At 34.5% G+C, this 14,256-nt stretch overlaps 1 protein-coding gene across 2 annotated transcripts in view; it reads left to right on the top strand.

The window, feature by feature from the left end:
- ITGB8 (integrin subunit beta 8) overlaps positions 1-14,256 on the top strand; it is a 93,169-nt gene that overhangs the window by 69,223 nt on the left and 9,690 nt on the right. For both annotated transcript variants that reach the window (XM_073238720.1, XM_017651114.3), the window contains 6 exons: positions 178-273; positions 2,307-2,396; positions 5,777-5,911; positions 8,739-9,141; positions 11,514-11,739; positions 13,056-13,162. In XM_073238720.1, the coding sequence (XP_073094821.1) occupies positions 178-273; positions 2,307-2,396; positions 5,777-5,911; positions 8,739-9,141; positions 11,514-11,739; positions 13,056-13,162 (1,057 nt within the window). The remainder of the gene's footprint in view (positions 1-177; positions 274-2,306; positions 2,397-5,776; positions 5,912-8,738; positions 9,142-11,513; positions 11,740-13,055; positions 13,163-14,256) is intronic.

Raw genomic sequence — 14,256 nt, 5'->3', positions numbered from 1 at the left:
AATATGTTGACGTTGATCTTATTTTTTAAAATAATTTAAATGTCTCTAGCAAAACCTTAATTCTTCCCAACACAGTATATTTTTGTGTCAGTCATGGTTTTCCTCATAATAGATGTTTGGATATGTGTGAGATTGTGATACTAAATTTCACTCTTTTTAATATCATTATCCATACAGGAACATCCCTCACTAGGCCAACTTTCAGAAAAGCTAATTAACAACAATATTAATGTCATCTTTGCAGTTCAAGGAAAGCAGTTTCATTGGTATAAGGTATGTTAATTCCCAAAATATAAAAATTAAAATGTTTGCACTGGCAGTGCAATTAGAATAGTTACCCCAGGTAAGGATTCTGGAGTTATTGTACTTTGTACGATCTAAATTTAATACTGTATTAACTAATATATAGTATGCAGTGTCTAAGTCAGCATGTAAGTATAAATTCTATCTATTTGTAACATCTAGAACCCAGTATGGGCTCTGGTACTTAGTGTGGTATTGACTCTGACAATAACAGAGAAGACTTTTATCAGGTGAAAAGTAGTTCATATTCTAACTACACCTTTCATGTCCACAGTCCTGCTTATATTCTGGCCCATGAACATATCTTTATAATAGATCAGCTTAAGTTTCCTTAGCACCAACACGCTTAGATTTTGTCTAGGTCATCCAATAAAGGAACAAGAGGAGCCACGGCAGTCCCAGTCAGAGCCTTCCTGCAGAAGGATAATCTTGGCTTTGTCCAGACCTTTTGGACGAGGTGAGACCCACAAGCAGAACAGAGAGTTGGCAGCCATGTCACTCTGGCAGTGCCATGAAACAGCACCCCCCCACCCCAAAATAGAGCTCCTCTTCTGTGACCCTGCTATAGCTTTCTTTTCACAGTCTTTTAGGTTCTTTCTTCCAGGAAACTCTCTTCTCCTCATTTCCATGATGCTGTAATAGCCTACCTGTCATTGCATGTCAGTTCACTGAATCGTCTTCCTCTTCTTTGTTGTCTTTGTTTCCTCCTTCTACTCCCAATGCCCTTTACTTACTTTTTTATACTTCAGAGAAACTACTTTCTTGTAGCCACAAGAAATATTTGAATCTTTGAACCCATTTCAGGCTTGACTAACTCCCTCATCCTTTAAGACACAGCTCATGAGTCACCTCCTCCAGTAAACAGTCCCTGACAACCTTCCCCAGCTCTCAGATGCTTGCTGGGTAGCCCTCTCACTAGGGTCTGTGAGTATTTCTATTATTTCATGTGTACACTGTTTTTTGAAATTTTCATTTATATAACTGTGAGATTTTAAGGATGGTAACTATGTGGCCTAGCAATTTACCATGTCCAAAGTGGTACACAATAGGTGCCATAAAGGTTAGATAAATTGATTTTTAAAATCTCTAAGTGATACACTTTCCTTATTACCTGAGGTACTAAATTGTTAGTGTCTAAGCAGTGGCTGCCATACAGCAGGAACTTAGTGATATTTGTGAATAGTAAAATGTGTGTATGAATGGATTTCAAGCCTTTTCATAATCTGATTGCTTATAAATATGCATCCTTTACTCCAGTCAGGCTGGTTTCTCTTCTGTTCTTACTTCAGCTGCAACTCAGGTAGACCTTTAAGCCCTGCTAATTCCCATTTTCACATGGAATACTTAGCATTTTCTTCATAATTGTTAAGTACCATCCATCTAAAGTACCCACTCTGTAAGGCTTCCACTTGTAAAGATTTTTTTTTCTCCAATCTAGGCCAACATGTCCTAAAGCTCATTCCATAGAACAGTTTCTGCAAAATACTTACGTATGTTACATGGAAAATGAGTTCAGTAATTAAAGAGATGTTGAGAAATGCTGCATTAAATAATGCTAACTTATTTCCAAATTGCAAGACTTCTCTGAACCTTTATCTGCAAGTGTGCATTTTGAATCTGTAAGTGGAAGAAACCGTGTGCAGAACTTCCCAAACTTGTTTGTCCTCAGAACATTTTCCATGTTTAAAATATCTCAAGACAATGTTCCAGGGAAGATACTTTGGGAAGTACTGGTCTGTACTTTGATTGGGTTTATAGGTTGGCATGTAATTTGTGCATGCACACACATTCACACACATACACAACCACCATCAGGTTTATGTATGACACATGATACAGGTGTGTGCATCACACCATTTGGCTTCTCTACTTGTGTCTTATAATTTTGGATTCACATAATAGCTCACCTTCCACTGAAAACTGTAAGAACTTCTATTATTTGTTGATTGCTAAGTCACTGTATACTATTATCATTAAGTAAATGTTACTGATATGTTTTCTAGGACCTTCTACCCCTCTTGCCTGGAACCATTGCTGGTGAAATAGAATCAAAGGCTGCAAACCTCAATAATTTGGTAGTGGAAGCCTATCAGGTAGGTATATATTGTACACAATTTTTTCAAATAAACTTTTAATTCCAATTCTTGTGGCAACATACAAACTAGTGCCGTCATCTTGATAGGAGCAGTGGACAGAAAATTAAATTAGGAATTAGGACCCTGTGTTTAGGCCTGGCTCTACAACTAACCAGCCATGGAACCTTGGGAAAGTCACTTCAGCTTTCTGTGGGTCACTGTATTTCCCTGACAGTAAATTCGGGTTGGGCTAAAGGCTATCTCAATTTCCTTCCAAATCAAATGTTCAGTGAACCACTGAATCATGGCTGTAAGAGATACTTTATTACTAAGAAATTTCATCATTTCCTATGTTGTGAAGATAAAGTAAAAAATCCATACTGTTACTTAAAGCAGCAACCTGTCAGGGACAAAGAACTATCTGAGATACAGGGATTAAGAGAACTCTAAAGGGGTCTCCTCGGTTAATCACTTGATCGTTCCACCAGTTATTTTAGCAGTTTTATCAAGCCAATTGGATTCAAACAATCACCTTAAGAGATATACTATTTTGTTGAGTTGACAACTGTATGCTGTCCCCAAGTCATTAAGAGTGAGTGCCAAGTGCAAAGATTTAAAGAAACATCTGATTTCTGAACCTAGGCCATTCCTGGACAGAATAATCTCTGTTAAAATCTTGTAATAATAGTGATTGTTACTTTAACACCACTAAGAACCAGTTACTTTCCATACCTGACCTCATTTAATCTGCACAACAAATGTATAAGGCAGGTGTTAGGACTCCCATTGTCTATTTTTCAAACCTTGGGAAAGTTAGGCAAATTAACCAAAAGTCAAACAGCTAATAAGCAACTGGAACAGAATCAGAATCCAGGTTTCCTTCAGGCACCAGGTGCTTCCCACTGTGTGATATCATCCATTTTTCTTTTCCATTTTTTTTTACAATGTTCAAAGAGAAGCTTTATTTTACCCTGAATTTATGGGTTATTGGTAAAGTCTCCCTTCCCAAAACTCTCTGATTCCCTTCCTGACACAGAACAGTTGAACAGTATAAACTGCAGCCCAAGCATTGTAAGAAACCTCAGGCTTCTTCTCATGGTCTCCATGCAGCTTCTGCCTTCAATACAGGTATTAAAGGGAAAGGCAGGAAGTAGATACATAACAGAAAGAAAATTAAGCACTTGTTTAAACTTTCTTCTTTTAAAAGGAAAATAAATCTTGTGAGATATTTTTCTCTTTTTGGCCAAGCAATTGTTCTTTGTCTGAAAACTGCCTTGGATGAAATAAGGAAGATCATCTTTAATTATGTTTTTTCTGTTACAAAGGAACATTAGGGCTAGGTGAGCTTCTGAGCAAGGAAAACCAAGTACGTGTGTACAATTTATTCCCATCCACAGTTTGTTCCCAAGAATAATAAAAATAGGGAAGGACCTTACAGTGTTAGAAATCACCCTAGTTTTTATAGCATGAGACCATTTATTACTCCAAACAAGGAATATAAGTTGACAAACTTGCCTGGGTGTCAGACTGTACCAACAGGAAGGGCAACGGCAGAGATTGGTTTCATGTTCTTTTTTTGTCTAGGACTATTATGTGATGCCTTAGCTAACTGCAGTTCTGGTTAACCTTAAACAATGGGGAAGTACTAGTAAATTCAACAAGAACTTAATCTAGTTAACTAATTTCCTTAAATTGGGATTCTGTAATTATTTTTAAATTCCTCTGAAGTTTGATATTATCTTCATAGACCAGCAGAAGCAATTCACAATTCATTGAAGAAAAAAATGAGTGAAAATATTCATTCTAACTTTTCACATTTTGCATTTCCTTTTTAAGATTTTATAAAACTATATACAAATTGAGTACATGTGAATGTGATTAATTTTATTTTTTATTCTTTACATCAGCAGAAAAATAATTTGAATTAAAAAAAAGAATTACGCATCAGAAAAAACAGATTCTGCCTCTATACCTGTGAGATATGAAAAGAGAAACTTATGATTGTGTCTGTAACTAAATCCCAAAACAGGGCAAAATTTTAGGTATTTATCTTCACACCCTGCTTGGAGTAACTAGCTCAAGATTTTGAGAAGCAGAATTTCAGAAGAGCAAACTGAAAACACTCATAGGGATTTCCTTCTGATCTGTCAAACCATCAAAATATCAATACCATTTACATACTACTGGAAGTTTTGGTTTGATGAAATTGTTCAATTAAGTGATTAGAAAGCATGAGCTCTCTGCAAGATAAAAAAATGTGGCTGACATAGTCTTACCTAATCCAATAAAATTTATTAATTTAAGGAAATATATTGTTCTATAGATTTACTGCCATAATTCCATGATCAACTATTAATCAGTAAACACACACCTTTTCATCAATTATACAGTCTAAGAAATATTACTCAAGTGAAGAATTAGATGCCTTTGGAATTTATTTTTCTTTAAGTCTTGCTACTCTTGTTCCTTAGGTGTTTACTTCATCTCTTCTCTTTCTTTTGGTTTACAAATATAAGTTAAGGATTTCTGCATGTAATAGACTCTTAATTTTATGAGATGAAATACACACAGATCTACAGTATAAATTTAATGTTGCTAGAACTTCTGGAGCTCAAAGATTGTGATGGAAGAAATTAGTGTGTGCTTGATGCAAGATAGGCATTAATTACATAGATGTTTCAAAAAATTATTGTATAAATGAGTAAGTAAATGAGTGAATGATATTCTACCCAGTAAGGGCCCTATTTCAGTATTAAGGATTGGAAAAAATTTGACTGACAAGGGCAAGCTCCAAGACTTGGCAAAAATCCTAGGCCATTTTTGGAAATGTACAGGACCAAAACTGACAGGTAATTCTTAAATGCCTACAGTATAGAAATTGCCTCCCAAAAATGTAACTTTCAATTCTGTATCAATAAGCCATTTTAGCTTTCATGATAGACTAGTGTTTAAAATGGAAATGTTTTTTTAACAGTTGTAAATATCAGAAACATGTTCCAGATCTTAAACTGTCAGCATTTACTCTCTATGATACATGTTTTCTCAATGTATTTTTTAAATTTTATCACAAAATATAAACATTATTGGATTAAAGAATGATTCATTTTGCAACAGTCTGAGTGAGAAGTATCTTTGAAGTGATCAAAATGCATAGTCATGGACATATATGGAAAAAATAGAGCCATTAAAATGCAGATAGTCTAATTATTCAGTATTTCTTAAGTATTTCAAATATAATTGGGCCATTATATGGAAACACTGTTTTTATAAATCCTTTAATAGAGACAGACTCTTTGATTTAGTTAAAAATTAAGTCTAGAATGATTTAATAAGCTTGACTATGTTTAGTTGCTTACATGAAACCACTAGTATACAATTAAAAAATGATGTCTCTGCAGAAACTCATTTCAGAAGTGAAAGTTCAGGTGGAAAACCATGTAAATGGTGTCTATTTTAACATCACTGCCACTTGTCCAGATGGGACCAGAAAGCCAGGCACAGACGGATGCAGAAATGTGACAAGCAATGACCAAGTATGTGGGTGTGCATTTTTTTCCCATTTAAAATAAACCAAATTGTTTGGTATGCTTTCTCACAGAAAAATCACACCATTGTGAAAAAACTTTACTTACTTCAAAGTAACTTTTATTGTCCCTTCTCAGAGTTCCTACTTGTTTTAACTTCATTGACTGTTCTTTCAAACTCTCAAGTTAAAATAAATAAATATATATTAAATACTTAAAAATGTAATAATAATAATATTAAAATTAGATGCCACAGACAGTATATATTAGGAAATCACATCTCAAACAAGTAGTGTCTATACTTATGATGACAATACATTTTTTTTTCAAATTTGAAAATTCTTAGAGGAAATATGAAATAGAAGGTAATAAGCCATAGATGGAACAGTTGATAAAGACTAAGAATTCCAAAATCTTTCACTTTGCGATTGTCCCAGTACACTTATAATGATCTGGGAAAATTTTTTGAGAACATTAAAAAAAAAAGTCTTATCATTTAACTAAAAAGGGATGAAATGTGGAAAAGAGAGGTCCAGATCATAGCAACATCAGGAAATAGAACCAGGGGAGATAGGATTGGCACAGTAGCGAGTAAGCACTTAGAAATACGCTTTTAAAGGGAATTCTTATTAGATGAAGTGATTTTCAGTGAGTCATTTACCTCTTAAGGCATCAGTTGCCTCATTTTTAAATGAATATCTTGGACTAGAAGATTTCTAATCCTTCTTCCTTCCATCTCTAAATTTCTATGATGTTATTAATTATATTAATGTTATGCTATAGAGAAAGAGAAAAGGAAAAAGAGCTATTGAAAGAGATAAAAGATCTTAAGATTTCGAATACTGAATAAAAAAGAATCTTCCTTTCTCTTTAGTCATAATACATTTTTCCCTCTTGGGAAGTTTAGAATCTGTAAGTAGAACAGTTGCTTCAACAAGCTCTATATTTGAAATTAGTTATTACTAGTTTCTAATTCTATAGCCTCTTCTCTTGGATTTTTTTCAAAAGACATCACATACCAGTTTATAAAATACATAGTTGATTCCCATTAAATACAGAGAAAACTTGGTGCTAGCAAAAGGTAGTGCTTCGTTACCTTCTGAGAAAGGATTACCCTCTTAGAAATACAGTTGTCACTTAAAAAACACAGGTGTTAGGGGAGCAAACACATATTCCCACTCCACGCAGTAGGAAATCATCATGTAATTTTTGACTTCAAAAATGTAACTACTACTTAACTACTAATAGCCCATTAGTTGACCACAAAAGAACCTTACCAATAACATCAACAGTTAATTAACACATATTTTGTATGTTATGTGTATTATATACTGTATTCTTACAATAAAGTAAGCTAGAGAGAAGAAAATGTTTACCTGCTGAAAATCTCAAAAAAATTGTTCCAATATATTTATTGAAAAAAAAATATTTGTATAAGTGGACCTGCACAGTTCAAAATCACATTCAAGGGTTAACTATAGTTCTTTCTTTCAAAATTGGTTTGGAAAAATGGTTTTCCTTACTTCTTACATTTTTTTTCTTTTTCTTGGTCTACATTCTCTTACTCCCCCCTCACTTTCAACTAACTAGTATAAACAGTTTGACTCTCGGGGAGAGTCATATGACCTATTAATTATATAAACCACAAGTTATGCTCTACTATTAATACTGGCAGTGACCACATTACCCTACACATCTGTTAATCCTTAACATTATTAAAGACAAAAAACATTACAACACTAATTGTATTGATTTTAATATTATGAGACTGATTCTAATTCCCAATGAATATATATAATACATAAACTTAAATTTAGATTTTTTTAGATCACTGAATATGTGTATGTGTGTGTATTTGTGTTAGGCTTTTTGTTGGGATGGATATATATACACACACACATAAATACATCCATATATATCATATACATCTGTTCATATACACATAGATCCATCCCACCTAAAAGCCTAAGCACAAATTATTTTTAAACTATCATGGATCTCAGACTAACATGGAAAAAGAACATATAGTCTTCTTATTTGCCAAAGTACTGAGATCATAAGGTCAGCTAACAAATATTAACCAATCATGTTGGGCAAAAAGGAAAAATTTGGCAAGAGAAATTCTCTAGTTTCATGAAGGACACCAGTTCCTGCCAGCCCAGATTCTTAGTTGCAGACTAAAATCTAAATCGACTAACACGGTATTGAGATCTTGAGGCCTGAGAGTCCTAAATCTTTTTCCCTTGAGTAACATCAGGGAAAACCTCATGTTTTCTTCCATTAACACCATGTATACACTAAAATTTAACTCTGAACCTACATTTGAGCCCCTAGAAAATAGGAACAAAAAATATTGTTCCTTTGAACATTCCATCTTAGGATTTCAAACCAGTAGAGCAGAAACCCTTTACTTTAGTTTATTTGATTTATCCCTACTGCCAAAAATTTAATAACTCACATTTTAAGGACTGAACCCAGAAAATAGTCTATTCTCTCTTAAGTTTGCTAAGAAATCAATTGAAGACATAAATTAATCATCAAAAGTGGAGTAGACAGCTCGAATAGGCTTGAATCCATATCCACTTAATGGCGATTCATGAACAAGTAGCAGTCATTGAATCCTTTAATGCTCTAGTTCATTAAGAAATAAATGAAATTTAAAAGGGATGTTACATCTACATATGAAAGAGTGCATGTGTAATTTATAAATATTATTTATTTCTATAAAATGTTACATTATTGATTCAAAATATTATTAATAGATATAATATTATAGTAAAAATTAAATATTTTAATTGATAATCATGACACATATTTTCTTTCTCCCCAAATTTAGGTTCTTTTCAATATAACAGTTACAATGAAAAAATGTGATATCACAGGAAAAAGCTATGCAATAATCAAACCGATTGGTTTCAATGAAACCACTAAAATTCACATATACAAAAACTGCAGCTGTCAGTGTGATGGCAGCAGAGGACCTAACAGAAAGTGTGCAGATGAAACTTTCCTAGATGCCAATTGTTTCCAGTGTGATGAGAATAAATGCCACTTTGATGAAGATCAGTTTCCTTCTGAGAACTGCAAGTCACATAAGGATCAGCCTGTTTGCAGTGGTCGAGGAGTCTGTATTTGTGGGAAATGTTTATGTCACAAAATTAAGCTTGGAAAAGTGTATGGAAAATACTGTGAAAAGGATGACTTTTCTTGTCCATATCACCATGGAAATCTGTGTGCTGGTGAGTATAAACGTATACACACAGTTTTTACTAGTCACTGTTAAACTAGCATATATGTTAAAGTATCTTTAAATCACATTATAATTACCAATCTTAAATCTGAATCTAATATTCAAATTTCAAAATTTGTGAAATTAGAGCATAGCATATAATTCTGACATTTATATTTTAAATGATTTTGTACAAGGATACTTAAAAATAAAAACCAAAAATTAATTGTTATTCTCAATTATGCCCTGACCTTGTAAAGATAAATAGCAGAAAAGGAAATTACTGATATGTCTGACAAGTTTTCTATAATTAGAGTACTCTTCCCAAAGGATCTGATTCATTCTCATAAGCGGTCACTCCCTTCAGCTTGCTCAGAGAACAGTGAGCTATAAACACACACTTTTCATTCCCTGGAAAATTCTTAATGCATTATTATAAATGGTATTGTAAATTTGTAGTAATTTAAGCCTCTCCAGTTTATTTTTGGAACAATGCCTGCAAACGAATTGTCAAAGGACAGCATTCCTCAAGAAAATACTGATTTCCTAAATAATCTAGATTAGGCCTAGAGGCCACACACAGACCAAATATTAAAATGAAATAATTTAAAACAAAAAGATCAGAAATACTTTTTTGACTTATTCAGTTTACTGCCACCTAGAGGCTAGATTTCAGAAAATCTACACATTTGAAAATTAATACATAATATTGTTTTTAAGTATATTAATTTTTCTGTGACAGTGTGCCAAGTACACTTATTGTTAAAACACCTTTTTAATGTTTGCATTTTCGTAAGCAAAAATTAATTAAGCTATTGATGAAATGAAATATTTCACATCACAAATCTATATAAAATAAATTTTCTATTCTCATGTAAACTAAAACTTGGCCCTGTGTCATATAAACATGTGATGGAAAACTGCCTTTTTTATCCTATTATATACACATAATATTTTACATTCCAAACCTTTATTCACCTGTACCTGGTGTCATGGGTAGAATGTATTATAGATGACCTTAGGAGAAACCAGCAATTGTCTCCTAATTTTTAAAGCTAATCCTTTTTCGGGACAGGTAAGAGAAGAGTTCTGAGATAATTTCCCACAGTTGTCAATCTCCCAAAGAAGTCTGAAATACACTGAGAATACCAGTCTCTGTTTATAGTAAAATATAAAAAAAAAAGTACTTGCCTTTCTATATTATTGTTTTACCACTGACCCACAGGCAATTGAGAATATGTTTTGAATTGTTTGTGTCTAAGTTTTAAGTGAAAAACTGTAGGCTGACATGGACTTTCTTCACTGGATTCCTTTGAGAATAAAGACACATGTTCACAGGTCAGCTGGCTAGGATCAGGTACACAGCCTACATATGGGCAACAGGGTCTGGCAGGCATTTGTTTGGCTGGACCTCAGTAGTTCCATACTTAGCAAACTGAGCTGATCCAACAGTAGACTATGGAACAGCTACCCTGTGAGGCACCAGCGATAAAAGGAGGGAGAGAAGAAGACAGGAAGCAAGGGAAGGAGGGAAGGAATGAAGGGAGGGAAGGAATGAAGGGAGGGAAGCAAACGTCCTTAGCCAAAGCTTGAAAAATACTTTATCATCCTCTAAAATGTACTGCTTCTTGAAGATTTTTAATTCACATTAACATATTATACTTTGGATACTTCCTGCAGTCTAAAACCCATTTTACTACACATAATCAGTGCTTTTCCTCAACTTATTTGTCTGCACAAACATCCAACCCCAACACCCACACCCCAGTTTGCTTTCTTCCTCTACCACAGCTCACAGCATACTTTAGGACATGCCCCAGTAACCCGCTAAATAACGTCCTGAAGATGTGAAAGGATTAGTTCAAATTCCCTCGAGATCTTATCTTTAAACATGGCACTCTCAGAATTGAAGCACTAGAAAAGTTTGCCTCATGGACCTTCAAAGTTATCCCAGGCCATTAGCAATAGTGAGAGACTAAGAGAATAAACTATGGAAGCTATTAATCAAGTACCCCTGTTTTTTCGATTTCAAGTCAAACAATTAACATTACTTCAGCCTTTGTAGCTTCTTTATGTTCATGTGTTTTTAATTTAAAACTGAATATGCAGTGACCTTTAAGTCACAGGGCAGCCATTGCAGCAGAGCAGACTTTACAATTGTCGGCATAATAGATTAGCATCGGGAGAGTATCTGTAAGAGGACAGCTTTGAACATAGACATTCCTAAATCCTGGCATGCTTATGTCAAATAGAAAATGGTGCTGTTTCCATTCACTTGGTTGTCAATGCGTTTCCATGGATATGGGAGGGGAATTTATGTTTGGAAACTCTTCACAGAGTTGGTGTCCCCATAACTTAAGTCCTGGAGCGTCTTTGTTGCAGGGCATGGAGAGTGCGAAGCAGGCAGGTGCCAGTGCTTCCCTGACTGGGAAGGGGATCGGTGCCAGTGCCCATCAGCATCAGCCCAGCACTGTGTCAATCCAAAGGGCCAAGTGTGTAGTGGAAGAGGCACATGTGTATGTGGCAGGTGTGAGTGCACAGATCCCAGGAGCATCGGCCGCTTCTGTGAACATTGTCCCACGTGTCACACAGCCTGCACTGAAAACTGGTATGTGTTCTCTGACTCCAAACATACATAAAGCGGTCCTTCATTGTAGCGATGTTAATCCATTTTTATTTTGCCTTCCTTAATCTTAGAAGTTGTTGGATCGTCTTCAGATAAAGTGTTACTGTCATGCTAAAAGAGGACTTGAAGGGGGAATTTAGGAATTAGAAGACTTGGATTCCAATCTTTGGCCTCTACACAGCTGGAAACATCAGAATTTACCTAGGCAATTCACTGCCTTAGCTTTTCTTAAATAGGTTTTTTTTTAAAGAATAATATTCAGTGTTCATAAGGGTTCACCAGGGTCTTCTTCCCCAAGTTTATTGAGCTTTAATTGACATATAACCTGTGTTTAAGATGTACAGCATGATGACTGAGGTCTGCCTGCTTCTCAGCTTTCTATTAATTACTGTTTGATTTAGAACAAGTTGTTGAAATTCTCTGTGCCTTAGTTTCCTCATATTGAAAATGAGGATAACAACTAATACCTTGCTATAGTTCAGTGAAAGAATTAAATTAGATGATCGATGTTAAAAAAAACCCACACCTTTGTTCTTGGTGAATAGTAATCATAGAATAGATGTTAGCTGTTATTATAGTTGTATTTTTAATATGTTAAAGATGAAGAATGATGGTGGCTATGAAGCACACTAGAAATAAGTGATGATAAATGAAAGGCATTATGTCAAATGAAAGTGGCATTGCTTTGTGCCAATAATTTATTTTTCAATAACAATTTGAGTCCTGCTCAAAGCTACTCTAAACATTACTGTGCCTTCTAATTTGTTATATTCAAAATTTTTAAGATATCCACTTTCTCAGGTAGCTCATACATTTTTAGAAATTATACATAGTAATATATATAACTTACTTGGAAATGTAGTACTCAAACATATAACTGACTTATTTCTAATGAATCCAACCAAAATTTGAATTGTGTATTTCATTGCTAGACTTTCCTATCAATGTAGTATTCATCCTGTAAAACATTTTTGCTAGTTGGAGTATGTGTGTGTTGGGGGAAAGAGGGGTGCAGACAATGAGAATATCTTCATTTCCTAGAGATTTTCTTCTCAATACAGAAAAAATCATCATTTTGATTTCAAACATTATTGAAATATCTTAAATGGTTAGAATTTAACTTTGCTGTGGTAGTAAACTCAGCCCAGATTTAAATAAATGTCAGCTTTCTTTCCCAGTTTTACAAGGCTGCTGTCCTAAAACAGTACTCTATTTTATTATTTTATTTCTTGTAGAAAATACTATGAGCTACAGCCTTTTTAAAGATTAAATGTTTTCACTTCTGTTTCCCTTTACAGGAATTGTATACAATGCCTTCACCCTCACAACACGTCTCAAGCTATACTGGATCAGTGTAAAACCTCATGTGCTATCATGGAACAGCATTATTTGGACCAAACATCAGGTAAACCAAAGCTTAATAATCAAAACACTAAGGAGTAACTGTAGAGAATCACATTTCCCAAAAAGGCCCACAATCAGCCATCCTACAGAAATGCTTTCAATCTTCCAGAGGCAGTACTCTATACAACCAGCTAAGTATACTGGCCATGGTTTGGCTGAACTGCTAGATCCCCATTTCAACTACCCAGCTAAAATCCTATGCTGTATATCTCCATGGAAGTACTACACCAAATGGATATTTCAGAGAAGTCTCAGTGAGTCAAGAATAGGAGTTACCTATATAGAGTCCATTTTACCCATAGAGACAAGATCTATGCAGCCATAACAGATCTTCATAGCCCAAAGTTGCGTCCACTTATAATCTTCCTCATGTCAAACCAATATTTACTTTCATGTTTCAGGTGAAGCCAAAAAACTTGTAAGTAGCAATGATCTGCTTCTGCAAAATACATTACTTCAAAAGGGCCATTCCTTCCTCGTACTTTTAATTCTGACATAAACATAATTTAGGGACAAATGATTACAAAGATGGCACAATGGAAAGCTGTGTAATTCTTAGTCTGGAGACTGTGGCTTAAGGCATGTACCTTGACAGTAGTAACTAAAAAGTGCCAGCCCTTTTACAAAATTTCCCTAAGCCTCAGTTTCCTCATCTGTAAATGGAAATAATATTTACCTCAAAGAGCTGTGTGAGATTAAATAAGCCAGTCAACATGAAAGAAATTATGTAAATTAAAAGATGACACATGCATGGGAGAAACATGTGAAAGCTGTGTTTAAAGATAACTTTTATACAAAAGATCATTATAAACCAAAAGCCAGGACCCTACCCTGCTCAGGTACAAGTGTTAAAGTATGCATGAATTAGAAATTATGCTTGGAATTATGTCTTCATTCAAAACAATTCTACTGCTACTATTATTTCTAGTCTCTCCTCCAAATTGTAAGAACAATTCCAGCTCTTGGAGAACAAAACTGTACAGGAGAATAAACTCTCTCCACTGTTTTGTTTCTTTCTTCCCTCATATCCACACTGATCTTAGCCAATAATGAATTTGGCTTTGAAAAGAGTGCATGCGCTGCCAGCTGGGTCTG

This window comes from Manis javanica, chromosome 6, assembly GCF_040802235.1.
Source record: "Manis javanica isolate MJ-LG chromosome 6, MJ_LKY, whole genome shotgun sequence".
Classification (NCBI taxonomy): Eukaryota; Metazoa; Chordata; class Mammalia; order Pholidota; family Manidae; genus Manis; species Manis javanica.
This window is presented reverse-complemented; position numbering and strand designations above follow the sequence as displayed.